This window comes from Vanellus vanellus, assembly GCF_965231255.1.
Source record: "Vanellus vanellus genome assembly, chromosome: 5".
Taxonomy (NCBI): domain Eukaryota; kingdom Metazoa; phylum Chordata; class Aves; order Charadriiformes; family Charadriidae; genus Vanellus; species Vanellus vanellus.
Genome location: NC_138910.1, coordinates 23,151,693 through 23,173,190, shown reverse-complemented (window position 1 = coordinate 23,173,190; position 21,498 = coordinate 23,151,693). Strand labels below are relative to the sequence as shown.

The window sequence follows — 21,498 nt, the reverse complement described above, 5'->3', positions numbered from 1 at the left end:
GAGGGTTCAGGGATTTTTTTTCTTCGACTTGAAGAGGCGGAGTTTTGTTAGCTAATGCAGTATTTTTCAAAGTTGTCACATGAGGACCATTTTCCCATCTCCCTTCTCTTCAACGGAATGTCTTAAGTTAAAGCTCTGAAATATTTCTTAGTTCTTCAAAGAGTTCATTATAGCCTTTATCTCATCCCAGAGAGCCCTCTCTCTCTTGAAAAAGATGAGTTTTACTGTGCAGTAGATAGATTCTACACAACTCAAGCAGAGTACTTTAAACCACCACCCTTATTTCAGAGGCCTATATGATATATGATAACTTCGTTCCCTTATACCTTGCCTTAGAGAAAAGGAAAGAAATCAAATTTGATGTAGAAACTTGTAAGAAAGTCAGTGATATTTAAATAATATATTCTAAAGAGGCCATACTTGGTGTTGGCTGGAGTTTCCGTCATTGCAGTTTTGCTCAGAGACTGAAAGGGAAGCTTATATTTCTTGATTATTTTTGTTTCCTTGTACAGTTCCCCAAATGATCTGTATACTCAAGTACACTCTCTCAAAAAAAAAAAAAAAATCATGCAAGTCAGCTTCCAAGGTCATGGCTCAGAAGTTGCAAGTAGCTTATCTGTAGGTGACTAATTAAATGCACTGTTCTTCCTTTTTTAACACATGAAAAATATTTATCTGCTTGGATAAAAAGCTGCTAGAGCCAATCTCCTGAAAGCGACTACCTCAGAAGTTGCCTGGTTCTCATCAGCAAATACTTATTCACAAATACTTGTCTATTTATTCTCAAACTTTATGATGCAGAGGAATATATTTTCATTTTCAAGGGAAGGAAAAGAAGGACCTGCTCAAGGCCACACTGGACTTTGTCAGCAATGCCACAAACATAGCTGGTCTCCCAGATTTAAAGACACCACCACGTTTTCCTCTGTAAGTACATCACAATTCCTTCTAATTACAGGCCAAGGGCAAAACTTGCTGTGTATCTGTCATAGGAAGTTTAACAAGGTACACTGAAATAATGAGTACCAGAGGGCTTTGCACTCATAATGGATGAAGAAAAGAAAGTATACTGCAACTGTTGTTTTAAAAAAAGAGAAAAGTCTCTGAGCTTTTCTCAGTGTCACAATGTATTACCTATCACACAAAGAGAAGGAACGTATAATGTATCTTTGTATGTCTTCTGCTCCACAGCTAACAGCTACACCTCCAGTAAATATGGTACATGGCATTAAAATGACACTATGGCAAAACACTGGCACTCTAACCAAGGGGAATTAACCACTATCAGATTCTCCTCCATTCTAATATCACAGTCTGCAGTGATTCTTTTAGAAAACTATTCCCCTTAACCTGCATTCTCTTTGTCTAGAAAAATTCAGCCAGTGGACCATGCAGCCCAGTATGTTTCAGACAGTTAGCTTGCCTATAGTGAGATCAGCCTCACAGAAAACATGCAAAATGAACTGCTCTTCTGACACCAAGTATGCAGCATGTATATAAATTTAATGATCACTTTGGTTTGAAACAAGTTTTCAGTTTCTCTGGGATTTATTATTAAAATCTTACCAAATTACGCACCACTTAGAGAAACACAAATGCCACTCATTTTCATTTTTAAAGCAAGAATCAAATTTTACAGCTTTTTCCTGGCAGTTTGCTTTATATGCTGGCTAGCAAACAATACTCTGCCTTGAAATCTGAAGAAGAAAGAGTTCTCTCAGTCATAGTTTACAAGCTAAGTCCTTGGGAATGCCCCAGTACTGTTTTGCCTCGAAAACTATTGTAACTACCTGCAGAGCAAAACTCTCTAAAAGACAAGCACAAAAAGGAAAAATGCCATTGACTTAGCTTTTGGAAACACCTGCCCCTTTCAGTCATATTTCTGGAGCTGAGTGCCTCTCAGCACTGCTGATGCTTGCTCTGCCCAGTAGGGCATGAAGAGAAAAGAGTCCAGAAGAAATAATCTGAAACTGAAGAAAATGCTACTTCCTTTCTCTACCTTGTGCAATCAATGCACAATGTGACATCATCACATCTGTACCTATTTTATATCCAGCAAAATCCTCCCCCGCTTGTTCAAGTGAAAAAGAAGTAGTAGTTTGCTTTGCTGCAAACACTATGTTCATGCCAAAGCATCAGGGGGTGATGTAGTTAACCTTGAGATTCACCAGTAAATGCCATGGGAATAAGCACGAAGACTTTCACGTCGGCATGGACTGGTTACGTGCACACAGTGGCCCAGGTTGCTAAGGAGACAGGCTGTCACCTTTTGTATAAGTTGTAATTTCATCACGATTTCATGCCCAGCCGTACTGCCATAGGGTGGAAAGCACCTAAAAGCCACACAGAGAAACAGACAGTGTGATGGTATTTGTCAACACTAATTGTGCTGAGGGTCACTCTGGGACAGGGTGAGGTAGGGGGTAATTCACTGGTCTGACAAAGGCAGCACATAAACATATCAGTCACAGTAACTGGAGGGAATTTTGAGAAGCCGGTGATTAGGCATTCTGTGTGATTTATCACTTCTACAGAAACACAAAACTTCACAGAGATACACAAGACGATTCATGCCCTGACAAGAAGACTTGATATTCAAGGATATAATTCTACTTGTTCTGAAATCAATGCAAAGATTTCTTTGAACTTCAGTAAGCCCATAAGCAGATCACAGGTGGATTTAAAAGAGGGAAAACAGATAATACAGAGAACTAGCAATTATTTGTACAGTGGTTGTACTGACTTGTGGGCAGAGAGGAAGCTATACCTATGTTTAGCTGAAACAAAATACATCAAACGCTTTTAAGTTTACCCAGAATTATTAGAAGTGAACTTACTTTCATTTTGCCTCAGTATATACAGTGCACATACAAAGTATAGCTGCAAGCAAACACAATACCGGTGATAGCAGTACAAATGTGCTACCTGGAGGCGATTGCTACGCAATTAGCACTGGTGACCCACCCGACGAACAAGTCTGGAGTTAAAAAGCTTGATGGTCCTGAAGAAAGGCGGTGCTGTACTCAGCTGACGTAGCTAACTAAGCAGCTTATGAGGTGTGTGAGCACAATGCTGAAAAGCACTGCGTATGTAAAATGAACGTGGCACAAAATTGTTACCCTTGCTGCAAGGGGAACAAAAGTGCTAGCTATGCAAGTCAAATGAAATAAACGAACTGAACTTCTGTGCTCCACCTGACACTATGTAACCCAACTTAAATTGTCTACATAGGAAATATAATATTAAATTTTCTTCTAAGTTCTACGCACTGAAAAAGTCTTTCATGATAACATTTAGCAGCACTAGGAATACTGAATTATCCAGACCAAAGCGACACCTATCTATCTCTGTCCCTCCCTCGCTTCCTTTTTCCCTCCCTGCCCTCATGCACATTCACATAATAAGAGCAAATTTTTGATTGAAATTGGATCCATATTCCCCCATTTTCTTATTTGGATTCCAGTTCCATATTTATTATCATCATATAAATTTTTCTATGGCATATCAGAAAATTATTATATTGTTAGAAATGTTACCAAAATAAAACATAATGAATGTTTTAAATAATTTTTATGAGTAATTATCACAATTAATGTTGATTCATTGAAAATTAATTCTGTCAAGTGGTCAATTGTGTTTTAACAGCTGCGAGTAATCAATTTTTATTTTTGACTCACCCAAGTGAAATATTCCTGAGACCATTAGACTGATCTGGCAGCAGGCTACATTTGTAGGGAAACATAATACCTTTTATTAGACCAAATGATATGGTGAGGAAAAACAGATAAGCTTTCGAAAACACAAATCTATTTTGCTTTATACCACAAGACCACGGTGCTTCAACACTACTAATACTAATGTCATTGACACATTTTGTTTCTGACCCACAGATTTACTCCTGAGCAGTAAGGATATACACTACACAGCTGACAAAGATTTGTAAACGGTGTATCACAAAGAAACTGAAAACTCAGAGGCAACTCTAGCCTCATAAGTAAACATATTTCACACAGGGTTCTCAGAGCAGGGCAGTGTGGTACTAAAACGATTTTCTCTGCTGGTTTTGGTTTTGTGTTTTGTTTTGTTTTTTAAATCTTTAAACACCCTACATGAAAGTTTTACAACCCCCCCATAGCTGCTGTTTAGGTTAGAACAAAATAAGCATCTGCAACTCCTCCACAAGATTATGGCCACGTTATCAAGGTTACTGGCAAGGTTCCTTCCAGCAGCCACATCCTTTTCAACCCCCTCCTGCCATACTAGCCCAGGAGGTGGTCAGCTCTCCTGGAGGCAAAGGAGGAGGTGATGCATTCTGCCAGACGAAGGGAGAGCTGGCTGGTGGTCTCCTGCTGCACTCTGCCTCTCGTGTGCCCTGTCCTTTAAAGAAACTTCTGTATTCCAATTCAGCTTTCTGAATTTCACTGCTTTCCTTCTGGACTTTAAGCAACTTCAGTGTAACTCCTTACTACTGTAGCTTGCTAAAGTTTGGGTTTGAGAGCCACAGAAAATTAAGAAAGTGGGGAGAAAAAAAATAACAGGGCAGAAATGGCCATTTCTTTTATTTCTTTTATTTCTTTATTCAATTCCTAAAGATCTGTGTTCCCAACAAGATAACTTGGTTTAAATCATGCCAGTAACTCTCAGAAGGTGGTATCTCAGAGTCACAGGCATTTTAGTCATATGTGGACATTTAGAGAGCTAATTCTATCCCACATTCTGCCAGTGACCTGCTGTAAGTCCTTAAGCAAGTCACTTCACTTCTATGTCCCTCAGTTCTTCCACACAGTCTTGCCCCATCTATTTAGAGCAATGGTTCCCACTCTTCCCCTCCACCTCTCCACACCTACACTGTCATAGTTTCTCTCCGGCATCCCCATACCTACTTACCACATGTACCACAGGACCGCACTCAAACCCAGCGCTGCATTTCAAGCGAACAGCTAATATTCCCTGTAAATAATTTCTAACACACCACGGTGCCCCACTACTTGAACCTCCTGAAAGCAGGGATGTAATTTCAAAATGTACACCAAGTAGACAAGTCCTTTACACCCTAGGCTTAAAATAATGTCATACATATAGTCACAAGCGATTGTTCAAATCACAACGTAACAAAAATCTGTTATGAATGATTTAATGGTACCATTCTTTATCTTCACCATTTATTGCGTTTATTATTTTTACTTACTAAATGTATGAGATTTTCAAGTATTTCACTAATAATCATGATGCCATATAAATATAAATTCTGTAAAAGAATTCTCTCTATTCTCTTGTGTGTAGTTTCTTCCTAAGGACAATCAGTTATTTTTTTGTAAATTATGCTTTCAATATTATCTCATTTACTGTAATTCACGAGGTAAAAAGAAAACTGTAGTAAGAGCTAATTCAGCAATCTATCTTATCATTAGCTGTGAGAGAATAGTTATTACACCTTCATGGAAGATGTTCTAAGGAAATATTTTCAAAATTTTCCTTATTAGAGAAGGTACATAGTTCCTTATGTTTCTTTATCACAAAATACACATACTGTTTCACTGTACAACTGTTTTTAAATGGCTTTCAGGCAGAAAAATAAGTGTATACACATTCTTGAAATCTATATCCTATTTATACTAAGCGGTGAATTCCTACAGCTCATTATAGATCAGCATTTACAAAATTCCATGCTTAGATGGCGTTTAAAAGTGCAGTGAAAATGTGCATATCAGAAGAGCTAATTTTAGCTAATAAGGAATTAAAGGGAAGAGACCTGGAGCTATTAACAGGATGCTGACCTTGAGTCCCATGATGTAAGGAAAGGCCTGGCAAATAAGTTAGGTTGAAGTGTGACAAAATGAGAATATATTCAACAGTTTCAGGGGAATGTATCACTGTACTTGTTCAGAGTTAATTAAAAACATAAGCCCAGGTTAGTGACAGGGTTATCTTTTCTACGCTGTTTCTCCAACTCAGTATTTAACTACACATGAAATGTATTTAGTATTAAATAGATTTTTTGTAAATTTTTCACATCTCCTACAAGAGAAAGGTAAATAAGAGAAATCTACCAGAAGGAAGATTTTTTTTTTTTTTTACCAAATTCTAAGTCCTGAATACAGGTCTTAATGTAATGAATATTAACTTCAGTGGGAAGCTGCTGTGAATCTTTGCAAAACTAGATTTTTCCCTTTATATATTTTTCAACTACATTAATGCAAATTACAGTTTTGGGCGCTTTTTTTACCAGTTTGGTTGATTTTTCTTTAGATTATGCAGAGACACAGCTTTGTACTGAAGCAACGCAAATATTATTCATTGTTTTGGGATTAGACTTATTACACATACATGATCAGATTTAAAGTTTAAAAAAATACAAAGGAACATTGGAAAAAGAAAGACAATTTAAACTAGTCACCTATTGTTCTAACACTGCAGAAATTTATTCTGATGCTCAGATGTACTGAATTTTATCCCAGGAAGCATGCCTTGATTCAGCAGGGGGAAGGAAAACAATCTATTGTCTCCCGGGCAGTCTTACCGGTGATCACTTCATCTCGGCAGGATGGTAACAAATATCCAAAATACAGAGTTGACACAGCTTTAAATAATACTGTGACATCCAAAATACCTCTGAAATCAATAGCAAAACAGAGCCAAATTTTCACCTCTGGTTAACTCATTATTATAGAACTCTCATGAAACCTTTACCAATGTCTCAGGCTTTCCTTCTGTCATGTGTCATATTTCAACACATAATTCTTCAAAGGATCCACTATGTTTTAATTACGTTCCTTTTTAAACAAAAGTGCGTGCTACATTGTCATTTTATAGCACTTACCAGTAAAATATACCAGCATACTCCCTGTGCTTTTAAATTACCTTCAGCACCTCTCCAGTTCTTCCTGACTTCAAGTATCTTTTTCTTTTTCTATTTCTGTTCTTAAAACTAGATTTGGGCCAAAGAAAACATGTACAGATTCTAACTGAGCTTGTTTCAAGAGTCAAGTTTCCAGCTAGATCGTGATAATATGATTATATTTTAGAAAAAGGAAAACTGTAATTCTGTTACAACTAGATTTTCTTCAGTTCTCACTGGAGGTTCAAAACAAGACATATTAAGGTTTAGAACTAGAGATGTAAAGGCAGTTCAGTTCAAAAGTTTCAAATCTGATTTCTCCTGCTAGCATTCAACACTATTTCAGCATGATAGCAGATTTTAGGTAACTTAAGTGTTTGTCAACAGGCAGCTTTAAACATCCACCATACTTAAAACTATCCTGCCTTATTTATCTTTTTTTTTTTTTTTGGCATGCCTGTATTCAGTGTTGCAGTTTCTGCACGTCTATGTTTTTAAGTGTACGACAATACTAACTAGGTTAAACAGCAATGATTGATTTTCAGTGAGTCTGCTTTGAAGCTGCTCACAAACTGACTCGTCCTTGTGAAGTTCTGTTGCTTCCACACAGCCCTGTATTTTCATTTTTCAGCAAAATTTTTGTTAATCTCATGCTCTGCTTAAAACAAATGCTCAGGGGCAAAGCTTATTTGTCCTGTTGCTGCTAAACAAGGCTCACAGTCATCAGAAAAAAAGAGCCCTCTAAGATGTTCGAGTTAAAACTGTTAAGCTGCTGCTTTTCATGCTAACCAGTAAGAACACTGAGCTGAACAAAACACCTTATGCCACCCTCGGTCACTGCTATTTTCCTACGAGCTTTTGCTATTGCCAAGTACCATGTCATATAATCCTTTTGATACATTTTGCAAACTTCATTTTAAAACATGACAGTTTTCCTCATTATACAGACTGTTCCTGATCCAAGCTGATCTAGTGATTCTAGTTTCCAGTATATTTGTCTCCTGCTTCTATCCAGTTACTCCTATCTGTCAGCTTGAAGAATCTTGCATCGTTCTTCTCCGGGTTTTATTTTCCTGGGGTTTACCCTGGAAAATATTCCCTGTCAGCTTCATTTCAAAAGATTCATTTCTCTGAAGCACTCCTGTAGTCTCTTCCTCCAAGGCAAGATTTTTTATCTCCCCTCTCTTTTCATCAAACCCTCTCCCACGATTGCCTTATACATTGACTGAGGCTCTTATGTTTCACGTACAGATAGTAAAAGTCCAATTAAAAAAAAAAAAAAGAATTAAGTCCTAATCTTCACGCTTTCTATTTCTCTGATTAGTAACCTTTCCTTCCTGTCCAGTTATTTTATGGTATTTTTGGGTTTGACACAGATTCTATCCTATGTCAAAACCTTTAGGCAGCAAGATTTTTGCAACTGTTAAGTGCTTTTCTAGTTTTTACTGATCTCACCAGCAGAAACACTGTTCCTAAAAAGTTGTTACCCAAGCAGAGGTTTTCAGCCTATTGCAGTCCTATTCTTTCATCTTTCACGTAAAATTTGGCCACACATTTTAAAAATACCAGAAAGTTCTCTCCCAGAAGTAAGGTAAATTGCACCTCGCAGGTCAGTTGAAATATGTCATTCATATGAACACAAAAAAAAGCAACTGTAGTGACTTGAGCATGAGTGTTATGCAACTTGTCATTTAAAAGCCATTTCAACAACAGCATAATGGATATCTGAGCATCTTACAGCCGTTTTGCAGGTTGGTACATCTATGAAGCCTGATCAGCATGGCTCACACAGGCATGCAAAAGTGATATGAGTTACTATGCTTATGGTACTGGCTTGGTTATTTTGACAAATCTTTTCAAAACAGGAAGCATTCAAAGCTACTTCTGTTCCTGTTTTGATGTGCTGTGTACATAACATACCTTGGTTACATGTGTGTTGTATTTTCAGGTCAAATTTTTTCAGATCAAAATCTCTGCTTATTTCTTTGGCTTTTTACCTCAAGAATGAATATTTTCAATCAGGATGGGAAAATAAATTTGGTACGATTACTGCCTTTGATGGCAATTATTCAAGCAAAACAGTACCATAAAAATAACTTCTAATAGCCTGAGTTCAATAAAATATTTCATAATACGTCCATTATTGCCTAGAGGAGTATTTTATAAAGGTTTCAGAATGTCTTCAACCAAGGTGATTCCACAAATAATGCTTGCACAGTGGTTTCTAAGGTATCTTGTGTCTCCTTTGTGACGTAAACTGGTTGTTATGGAGATGGTAAAATATCAACCATTCTTTGTGAGACTGTGCAAGATCAATTTTGGATCCGTTACAGCAGCTTCTTTTCTCTGCTCAGCTATAATCAGCTTTCCATAGCAACAGAAATAGATGTATAAAAAAGTCTAAAATGTTTTAAAACAAATGTTTGCTCGATACTTTTAACTGTTTGGTATACAGAAATAGATCTGTGTGCATTTGTAAGACGCAAATTACATCCCAAATTCCCCAAATTTCAACAGAAATGAGGCTACTACTGTTGTTAAGGTTTAACAACTTGCAAATAAACAGACCATTCCCTTTTCATTCCCTATTTTTTAATTGCATAATCTATACCTTACAAAAGTATTTTTTGCTTTTTAAAGTGGGGAGGGTAAAGCTTAACATCTTTCACCCTAATTAGGGAAATTACATAAGGGACTTCTGTTCAACAGTGTGTTAAAACTTCCTAGAGCTTCATGAAATAGAAGGAAAGGGGTTATATCTGGGCAGTAGTATGCAAAAATACGGTCTAAGATACTTGGCTAGGCCGCCTATAGATTTTTTGTCTCCTTTTTTAATCTATGCTAGTCCATGTGTCTAACTGTGTAGGTCCCCAATCAGTGATTAAGGGTAAAGAACACACAGCTGAGTCAGGGTTTTGCAGAATCCTATAGCAAGACAGGAATGTGGAAATTCCTCCTTCTTCTCCTAATCTGTATTAGAGGCAGACAAGCACACCAAAACAAAGCATTTGATTGGAAAGTCATGACCCTCAATTATTTCCATAAAAGTACAGATAATCTGCAAACATTACGGAGAAGAAAATAAAGAAGACTATTAGAAATCTATTTTGTATATATTCTAGTAGTACATTCATTTTACTGAACAGGGGCCTAGATGTAAAGTAGAAACACAGCCATAGGGGAGGAAAGAAAAGATGCCCTTTTCTCCTACTATGTGAAAGCGGCAACAAAGCGTACGTTGCAATGAATGGAGACAAGCCAGATAGGAACATTTGCGTACCTCAGGTGCCATCCAAAAGGGTGTTCCCACTGAGGTGTTTCTTCGCAGCCGTGTGCTAGTGAGTTGGGCTGAAACACCTGCAATAAAACAGATCCAAAAAACCTGGCTTCAAATTCTTTCTGTCATTTCAGTTTTTTTCAAGTATCTGGAAAACATCCCCCAAGCCTAGGAGTACAGCTGCAGAATGCCTGGCCAAAGTAGGTGCGGCATTTGTACCACATTCTTTGATTAATTTTGGCTTGCTGTTTTCTTTCAGAATTGCTGAGAGATTTTTTTTGTGAATGACTCTCCATTTGAAGCGCTTTCATTCAAACTCAAAAATTCAATTGGCACCTAAATATCACAGACTTCTTTCTGCCATTTTCATGAGTATAAACAGAAACTATTCAAATTACATCTTGACTTTAAAACCGTTTCTGAAATTTACTCCCTGAAGACCGCTAGCAGGAAACTTGTTCACTAGAGTATTGCAGAGGCTTCCGTTCAACAAAACATTTATGCACTTGCTTAAACTTTCCCTACTGAGAAAAGCACAGAAGCTGGAGCTCACAGTGCAGCTTGTACTTAGGGAGTTAAGCACATGCTTAAAACAAAGCCTGTGCTTCAGTGCTTTGCTGACTGGGGCTGGACTACTGAAGCACAGCTAAAAAAAGGAAGAACTAGACTGAAATCAGACAATGTTAACAAATCAGAATGAACTTTCACAGCAAAACTTCTTGTGTGCTCTGGTCAACATATAATTGAATTGTAGAGTTCAGGAGCATTCCAATAAGCTGACACAAACCCAACATTGACTTAAAAAATATTTCACCTGAACATGGTTTAAAAACAACCAAAAACACTGTGGTCTGCTCCTGTGGCATTACCCAGAAACAAAGCAGGCAGAAACACATTATCATACACGTCGCTTGATGCCAATAAATAAGAAATTGGGGCTCATAATGCAGACGTTAAGTAATTGGATTGCTGGCTCCAAGATTCAATTTTGTATTTATTTTTCATTTTTCAATGGGATTGCAAGCCTTCAGTGATTTCCTCAGTACTGCTGTGAAACAGTTACTGGCTAGGGCCTACAACAAGCCTCTGTGCATTTAAACCTGATCTCTCTTGAGCTAGCTTAATTTGTACCTATTACCTATGGACACTCCAAAAGAGTGCAGAATACCAAAGGGCAGAGATAGTGGTACAGAGTGAGTGAGCATGAGCATAAATGAATGATAAATTGCAGAGATTTGGGGTTGACTTACACTGTGACCAACGTTTATTCAAATATATCACGTTGTTGAGAGCAACTGAGGGAAGAAATGCGTGTAACATTGAAAGAGCAAGTTGTAAAGTCATGCAATAAGGGCAAAAAAAAAAGGCCTCAATTAAGGATATCTGGGTAATCCTTTTTGTGACATAATATGTATATGTACAGCCTTGATTATGAAGTTTTTTTTTTCCTTCAAGATTCTGTCTCATTCTAGAGAATGATAGAATGGTATAGAATGGATAGCATTCACTGAATAGGTAGTCATTTAATATTTTTTTATCCCCACTGATTTGAGTTCTAGTTACTTATTTAGTATATCCAATCCTATACTAAATTTTAAATTATTATTTTATTTTCCTTTTGACATGTTTCCTTCTCTCCTCATCAAACAATAAATCTCACTTAACATTCCTGCAAAATGGGAGAGGAGTATTAGTTCCAAGGATTAACCTAAAAATATCCAAAGCATCCACTATTTTGGGGTAGTTAATCTGAGATCTTTCAGTTTTCAGGCACTCCACATGCCTCAAGTAGAGCTGTAACAGCTCTCAGCTACAGTTCAAGAACACTTAGCTCTTCTGCAAAGGACAAGATGTTTCAAACTGGCTATCGGGAAAATGAGGAACAGAGAGGCCACTTCTAAAAAGTATGACGCAAGTGGCCTGCCAACATCACAGAGAAACACTGGCAGAAGCAAGAATAGTCTCCAATTTGATGCCATTCAACAGTCTGAACTGTGAGTCCCTTCTCTTCCCGAACTCCTTGCATTTTTCACGTCTTGCACTTTCTGCAGCAAATGAGAGAAGCACTTCTACAAACAATATCACTTGTGACTCAGTCCTAATTTGTTCCCAGATCCCTTCTGTGAGTATGGCAGTGGGCTAGAGGGGATTACCAGCAACTTAATGAAAGCTTGGTGCCTGGTGTTTCTTTAGTCAGGAAGCACGCAGATATGTGGGCATTTCTTGCCATTTCCTGACCATTAAGTGTTAACACTCAAGATTTAACTCACATCTTTTTCTGAGGTAGTCATATTTGTTGTAATTTTCTAGTATTACTGTTGTCACAAAAAGTAGAAAAAAAAAAACTAAAACCTAAACGTAGAATCAGAGACACATGGGACACCAGGAAGGTTGGGATTCTCAGCTTCCTTGAATGTGCCACTTGGAGTTTCAGCACACAGAAAGTCATTGCAGCCTTTGGAGGCCAGAGCTCCAAACTGAGATTCCACTGCAGCTAAGGCCTTTGATACATCTGATAAAAATGTTTTGCTTTTGCCAGCTTTTCCCAGAATAGAGTAGTTACAAACAAAGATCATACTGCCAAGATTTCCCCAAATGAGAAGGGATCTTCCTCCCTTGTACTAGGTCAGGGACTCACTCCAAGTTTTTCTTCAGGCCATACGTTTCTCCCAGCACTATTTTAATTGTTGCCTTTACCATTCAACAACATGAATTTCTGTCCCTAGAAGATACTAAAGAGTCTCCTATTTCACAACTTATTTTAGCGTCTTCAAAAGATTTTTATGTTAAATTTATAATACCATGACAACATCAGCATTTTTTCTACCGCATAAATTTAATATTTTTGGATTTTTTTAAAAAAATTATTACTATTTGCTGGACTTTTTGGCACACCATTTTATACTACTCATTTTGTGAACATTTGTCTTTACCTTCATGCACTGCTAAGCAACTATTTCTTATTCACACAATACTATTCTCAATAATGACTACCTTATGCATTATATGGCTTCATTAATAAACCATATTACTAATAACCTGGTTTTGATATCTTTAATAAAATTGTCCATTCCACTGCATATATATCTGAGGGACTACAGCATTTCCTTATTTTTCTAAGCGCACATTTAAAGGGAAAAAATTTGCTGAATTGTGTTAAATTCTATTGCCATATCCCTTTCTATCTACCTATCTGTCCCTCTACCTCTCTCTCCTGTTTCTTATGATGTTTCCAGACTGGCAATGCTCAAATCTAACAGCAATAATCACAAATTAAATGGATGTTGGGTTTTGGACCCAAGGGACAATTTTACCTTCTGCTCAGAGGGAAAAAATATGCTTAAGGCTAGCAAAAGCCATTTCAGAGAGAAGAATGTTTCCTTTTCATATGCAAAAGATAGAACATCTGAATTTAAATTAGGAGGACAACTGCCCTGAAACTGACATTCCTTGTGAAATGCAAAAGAGCTTTGTAAATAAAATGGTACCTTCAGAACTATTTTTAATTATTAAATTACAATTAAGCTTTTAAGTTGAAAGTCTTCTACTGATTTTTCTGTCAGAATTGTTATTCTTCCTGTATCAGGTTTTTGCTTCTTAAAATAACTCTGAGTATCCTTCTGAAAAAGTCTCTCACTATGGCATTCTGCCTTCCCAGGGGAAAGTAAACAGATGCCTTTGGCGAAACTGCATGTATCAGGAAAACAAATGTGAAGTGGTCATTACCAAAGTCAACGAGCTTGACTCCACCTTCTGTTGTCAGGAGAATGTTGTTCCCTTTCACATCACGATGAATGATCCGGTTATTGTGTAAATGCTGAAGGCCCTATATACCAGCAGTAACAAAAATAAGTTTACTCCCTTATTTAAAAACAATTACCCTACTATTAGGGAATGTAATGAAGACAATCTGCACATACTCTATAGAAACATCTGTCCACCGGATTACATGCTTGATACAACCCCTGCTGCTATAATAGCCCGCATAATATTGTCAACATTACCATACTTTATTACTGGAAAATGTATGTATGAGATGAGTAAATTGCACCCTCTGCTGTCATTACAAGCCCAATGAACATCCTTACCAAGAGAGCACCATATAAGATGTATGAGATTATAGCTTCATCCAACCGTTGGCCACACTTCAGCAGGCCTTTGACAAGCTCTGTGACAGAACCTCCATTGCACAGCTGTGAAGGGGGGAGTTGTGAGAGGGGAAGAAAGCAAGACAAGTCTTCAGTTACTCAATATACTTGTTTAGGCTGTGAAAACCTACCGTGCAAAACTGCACTAGAACACAAGTCCGGGAACAACTACACTTTTACCTTGCAATTATTTATGTTGTCATCCTACCTTAGAACATATTTTATCAGTAATGCTAATAATAAATCACAGCAGCCTGGGTGGGGAGAGGGAAGTGAAAGTTGAAGTATAAAGTGTAATTTATAAAATGTAACTAAAAATCAAAACATTATGAACAGGACTGCATTTTGTTGTTAAAAGAGGATTTACAAGTCCAATTCACATTATTTGAGTATTTTCACATGTGCATTGTCTTTTTGAAAAACTGCTTTTGTGCAAAGAAAAGGCCAGACAGAAAAGACTAATGCTCTTGATAACTGGGAGGCAACAAATTACAGTCATTTTAAACTTTCGCTCCATCAATGCTCCTGCTGGCAGGCAATGTAAAGAGGACAGAAGCCATATCTCTATACTCAGATGTGATGGCATGTGCTGCCAACAACTGAGATGAAACATTCTGATCCAGAAGAGCAGCTTCTTGCAAGCATTTCCCATTAATGGGCTGCCATGCATCAAAAGAGGAGGAGAAAAAGTAAAATTAGAATCTTTGTAAGTATGTTTTCACCCACACCATTAGTTTACTGTCCATGCCCTTCTAAGCAGCTGTTCCCCTCTTTCCTTTCTCATCTTTCTCTGTCCTTTTCTTACTTTAATATTCACAATTGTTTGATCAAACAAATGATGGGAGAATTGATTGCCTTTCTTCCGTTGAATTTTCTCCTCTAGACCTGTTTTTGTAGCCAGTACCCTTACCAACATTTCTGACACACAGAAATCACATGCATTTCAACACAAGTTCATTTTACATTATCAGTATTAAGTTTCAAATACTACAGCATGAATCAGGAGACTGGTATGAAAACAGAATTTCTAAAAACTCTCAAGTTTTGCATCTCTCAAACAACTTCTACCGATTGTGTAACAGTTCAATCACTAAATTCTGTGATATGTCGATATTTTCCTTCATTAATTACTAACTTCCCCTTGCATAAAAAAATTCACTAGACTGAAAGTTTTAGTTCATGGAAAGGACTAGATCACATGATAAACAAGACATCCTTTATGTAAATAAATTCCTGAAGCAAAATTTCACCAATGAAAACACTGATGAGTTCGGCAGGAATTTTACCTTACGTTTTAATTAATTAGTAGGGAATTCTATATATACTTTTTTAAAATCAACTGGGTAGGAGCATTCAGTTCAATATCAATCATCAAATGTATTTACAAGAGAATTTCATCATCTCAGGAGAGAAAGTACATGTTTTTCTTTCCATGCTTAACCATTTGCTGACAAGCCATTAAGTCAAAGATTTTTGTTTATTGCTTTTATTGCACTGAATGTTCTACTGAGACAGGCCATACTAAACTTATCTCCAGCCTGCAAATAAAATATAGAAAAGTATGCCCTCACTTCAAAAAAAACCCAAGCTGATTGTGACTGAAAAATGATACAGACTGACAGCTGTTTGATAGCATATGTTAAATGAATGACTGACTCTGAAAATAAATATAAGCCACAAACACTACTGCAGCTGTCAGTGACACTGTTCTTGACAGTCAGCAAAGATCTGGGACGAAATTAATTTGTAAACTTCATTGCCACTTTGTACCTAATGGCAATACCTTAAAAAGCGGACTGACTCACATTTAGATGGAAAAGTAGGGAAGCTTGCTTTCCAGTTGTCTGTGCTACATCTATCTGAGAAATAGAAAATGCTTATCTCTAAAATTTGTTGTGTAGTAAATTGCATCACAATAAAAATATTTAAGGTGTCCACTTTTGCCACCATTCCTCATCCTAGACATTTATCGAAGTAAGTTCCTGCTCGTAGTGAGTGAACATGGCAAAATTGTGCCTAAAGGAAAAAAAAATCCACCTTTTTATTACAAATTTTAGAAGTCACACATCCAATGAATTCATCAAAGACTCAGGGATCAAAGTCTGAGTCCTTTGTATATTCCCTTTTACTGAAAAAGTGTCATTAATTTATAATATAAAAAGTAACTGCTATGCATATATAAATTTGCATGTAAATTCCAAGGCAAGAAATAGTTTGCCTTGTCTAGTAAATTTATCCGTATATGGAAAATACAATTTTTTTAATGCCAAATTTCTTTAAAACTTTGGATACTGTTCACGAAAAACCACCTGAAATTAACATACTTAATTGGTAAGGTCTATACAAACACCTAACTCTCTCAAATTCTACATTCAATTTTGTTACATAGAATATGTCATGATTTTGCCTTACAAAATTTTGTTATATGGATTACCATATGCGATGCATCTGTTGGATATGCTACACTTGTATTAAAAAAGAAAACACATGGGAAACCCAGCCTGACCTCAAAGCCAGCAGGCATACAGTAAAAAACAACAACAATATAAAAATACTAAAGCTCCTTTTTAAATAGTTACTGAAATTTAAGGTGAAACACATCCAAAAGTTTTCACTCAAGCTACATAATTCTGCAGTGCATAGAAGTTAGATGTATTTTGGGGATTCCAGAACTTAAAGCGGAAATAAAGATTCCCTATTCTGATTTCAATCACCATTCAAGAACAGGGAGTGGAATTCCTAAAGTGATCAGTAATTAAAAAGTGAATGCTAACTTTTCCTGGTCTAGTTAGAGAGAAATGTTTGAACTCTAACTGCTCATCAGTCTGTACAAAGCTCTGTATCCATTAAGCCTAGAAAACATCTCGAACAAATCCTCATCTTGCAACAGCCTTTGGCAGTCAGTGGACTGGCAACAAGACCACAACAAGGCCACGAAAATACATTTTTTATTGCAAGAATACTGCCTGCCACTAAACAAGAAGAGTTAATAGAAGGCATTTCTGCTGCTAGGTTTTCAACAACTGTCCTCCATGTTAACTACTTCATCATCTTTTGCATTTCTCTCAAGTGCTTGAGCTCTCCAAAAGTTTGTCTTATCTAATGTTTCCTCTAACTTGAAAAAAATCAAGCTGTTTTTAGGCAAACCATTATTACCAAAAGGATTTGCTTGCTTTAGAGGCAGAATGTAGCAACTTGAACAGGAAAAAAAATGCAAGGACACTCCCTATTAAACAAAGTTGGGATGTGATTTTCAACAGTAGGCTACTACACCTCATCTATCATCAGTCCTTTGATTAATGGCCCCAATCACAGAATCATGAAAGCCTGTGACTCTTCTAGCAATAAAAACCAGAAACCAAACAACATTTGCTAGTTAAGATATAATGTTATCAAAATGTTTTTACCTCAAGTACTAGCCAGAGCTGTCCTCCCACATATTGATCTGCTTTGTAAAACATCCCATAAAATCTAACAACATTAGGATGATTGGGAAGAAACTGCAAAATATTATATTCTGCTTCAATTTCTTCATCTACATCCTAAATAAAAAACCAGAAACACACAGAACATATAAACACTGTAGGTCCCTAGAAAGCAAGAACAAACTCTCATCGATAAAAAGAACCATTTTTTTTAGTTTGTACTTTTAAATAGTTTTACTTCAATGCCACTGAAAGTACTCACACGATACCATGAGTTTAATCCACAAACCATGCCACTTTCACTATTTTTACATATGAAGTCTGTGTAAAGCAAGCAGTTGTTGCTCAAGGATTCTTTCAGTGCATAATATACTTAACCAGAAAAGTAAAAATTCTACTTAACTTTGCTCAGTTGTCTAAAAAAGAAATTTACACATGTATTATTTTTTAACCCATTTTTACATACGCATATTTTTTTATTGTGTAAGCTAAATGTAAATACATGAACCTTTGATTCACTTCTTTTTTTTTTTATGGTCATCAGATGGGACTAAACAGAGAACAATTTCACAAAACCTCAAAGGGGACATTAGTAAAAACAAAGACATGCTTATGAGGAAAAGACATATACCAGAAACAATTAAACAGAGACAAAACAAAACCCATGAAATAAGCAAATGTTACTAAACATTTGTTAATGAAAGAATTCTGTGACAATTACAAAATACTGTGTAATATCAGCACACAGGCCACAACTCAGAACAGTACGTAAGCATGGAATCTTTCCTTGTTTTTGCACAGACTGTGACTATTAGAAAATTTAAGCTCTTACATGCATTTTCCTTTTTTTTTTTCATTTTGCTAAAAAGCATATAATCTTATTTATTACCTTCTTCAGATTTATACAAGAGAAAACCAAGATGAATTTCAGTAGTGGATGACAGAAACATCCTTTTTTAGTCAATATTTTAGCCCAACTGTCATGATCAAACTCCAGCTTGATTCAACCTGAGCAGCTGCCAATTAAATCTTCCATTGAAAACTAGGGCCTCATTTCCCAAGGGAAGCTAGGCATTTAATACCCACTAAAACTGGAGCTGGCACAGAACTACCTCTGAGAATTTCTGCTGTGCTCTTCTTTTGTTTTGATCTTTACTGTTGGCTTGCAGTAATCCACTTTTGTAAGTAGCTACTTATAAAAGATAACTATAAAATATCCTAAAGTTCACAGTACTTCTGTGACGGGAAAAGTAATTCTTTTAGGGGGTACACAGAATAAAATACAGCATTTTATATTTTCCCTGCTATAGCAGGCCCCTAAGAGGAATGCCTCTGTGCCTTCTTTTAATTTGCATGCTCCAAGCACAGATATCTAAATTTGTATCAGAAGAATTACATAGACCTAAAAAAGAAACTAGGCAAATGCTGTCTTAAAATAACATACAAGATGACAAAATTGTAAGTTGCAGCTTTCAGGGGCTGGTACCAAACTCCTCCTGTCGATGCATTCTGCAAAATTGTTCCCTTCAGGACGCTTTCAATACACATTTGATTTACATTTCAACTCTGAGAATTCTTTGAAATTAACAACGAAGTTACAGTTTAATATTTTTTACTTACACTGATAGGATCCAGAATCTTTACTGCTGCCAGGCTCCCATCTTTCTTATTGGCAACCTTATAGACTTTACCGTAAGTGCCTTTCCCAATAGTCTCTATAATTTCCCAGGTATCTGAGGGATCGGCTAATGATTCTAGTCCAATCATACTGGAATTATATTGAAACAATCCATACAATGGCTTCCTGGAAAACAAAGCAGACACACATACAGTGGGAAGCCCTAAGTAACTCTGTACTAAAGCAGGTGTCTTATGATAAGAAAATAAAATATTGGCCTAATTTGAGAAGAAATACAGATAGAATCACAAATGAAAACCAGACAGAAAGATAAGATCACTAAATGAAGGAATGGAAAGAAAACATTGGGGAACGCTTCTCTACACTTTGCTGTAAATATTATTTGCTTCAAACATTGCCCAATACACTGCATCATTCTGAACACATTTTAAAAAGTTCTGACAAAGTCTGATCCCTCCCTCTACTGCACGCTTTTTTAATGGACATTTTACACAATTGGTTTAACACAGCTCATGAAATGAGGCCCTATTTCTTGTGCATCAAAAAGCCATGTCATGCTTTTAACATATTTTTGTCTAATGCTCCCTGGATAATTGCCAGACAGGCATTCAGTAGGTATAACACTTCATCACATCTAATATATCTATAACAGGGCCGTGTATAACTAGTTTAATAAAAGTTAAGACTGGGCTGGCTGGTATCATAAAATACAAACCAACTTGATACTAGGCAACAGATACACCACTGGTGTGACGTTCATCACTGGAGACGTTTCTCAACAATTGCACTTGTCGCTATCTCTGTATTCCAGTCACAGTGTGTTATGGTCAGCTACACTGGCTGACTGCATCTCCACTTTCAGATCTACCCATCAGGGGAGTCGTTTCCCCATGCACTCCTGAGTGATGTATGGATCACTGCAGCCTAAGCAAAGGGCTCCTTCCCACCCTTGGAATTACACAGATGGCAAGTTCTGGTGATGAGGAAAATGACAATACTATTTTAGGATTTCATTTCAAGATCTGGTGAGAACCCAGATCTTGCCCCTGAACTGGAATTAGAGAAAGGAAAGATAAAGTTTAAGAGGAGATTAACTTAACCTTCTTATCTAACTCATCATTAGGGAAGCTGACTGGTTTATGGTCTCTCTAAGAGCGAGTATTATTTGCCCATTTGGTGGCTGTCAGTAGGTAGACCACTCCAGCTATCTGTACACTTAACTAGGAGATGTAAAGTCTGAGATCCATGAACAAACTGAAGGAGAAAACTAAGAGAGTGATCTTGACAAAAGCAATTGAAGACACCACCACAGCTGACTGCAAAAGCTCTCAATTTTTGGACATAGATCAACTAGCACCTCAAACATACACTTGCATTTTAAGGTCTGAGTAATTTCTTTCTAAGCATGTCTGATATCTGCAAACGTGCTTGAAGTAATTTCAAAAACCTGCTGTCTTATTTACCTCTTCGCTATTTCCAGCATCAGTGACAACTATCTGGCATGAGAAATTTAGTCAGAAAGAAATGTGAGCCTGGCTAGGGAAACTGATAAGTTAATAAGGAATGAAGCAGCAGCTCTTCAATCTAATTAAAGAAATAATTGTCCTTTCTGTTCATGATAGAGAAGAAAACCTGTGTGCGAATTCACATGTGGTACAGATGTGTATAGCAATATTCAAAATGGAAGCCTGCGTACCAACTCATTTACGTGCTTTGTTCCTTTCCAGAAGAAATTTTTTAATTCCTTTAGACCCCAAGACAAAATGTTTACATGCTGTTGAAGTAATTTACCATACAGCAGGCACAAAACATCGCTGTTACCAAAGTCAGGTTAGAAGAAGTATAATCCTTTTTTAAACAATGTCAGGCACATTTAGAGAAAACCTCTATTTCCCTCCTTGGTTAAAACTGTATTTGCATCAAAGATGGTACCAAATACGATATCAAATTGCTTTGGTCTCTTCACCAACAAAGGTAAAGAAAAGAAGGAAAAAGAAGAAGAGAAGGAAGAGAAAAGCTGGAGTCAATGTCATGTTATCTGCTGTGGGGTCAATAAGGTAAGTTATTAGGACAGCTTCTCACTACAGGGATCCAATACAGCATGTTGCAAATAAAGAACTGTATTCTGAACACATACAGTTAGCACCTCAACAGAGAAACAGGTCACGTGA

The 21,498-nt window shown here is 36.8% G+C and overlaps 1 protein-coding gene across 1 annotated transcript in view; it reads right to left on the bottom strand.

Moving 5' to 3' along the window:
- MYO3B (myosin IIIB) overlaps positions 1-21,498 on the bottom strand; it is a gene marked incomplete at both ends in the record, with an annotated part of 214,491 nt that overhangs the window by 166,213 nt on the left and 26,780 nt on the right. The window contains 5 exons of the mRNA XM_082483458.1: positions 10,119-10,195; positions 13,842-13,941; positions 14,204-14,308; positions 17,671-17,805; positions 19,309-19,492. Of these exons, the coding sequence (XP_082339584.1) occupies positions 10,119-10,195; positions 13,842-13,941; positions 14,204-14,308; positions 17,671-17,805; positions 19,309-19,492 (601 nt within the window). The remainder of the gene's footprint in view (positions 1-10,118; positions 10,196-13,841; positions 13,942-14,203; positions 14,309-17,670; positions 17,806-19,308; positions 19,493-21,498) is intronic.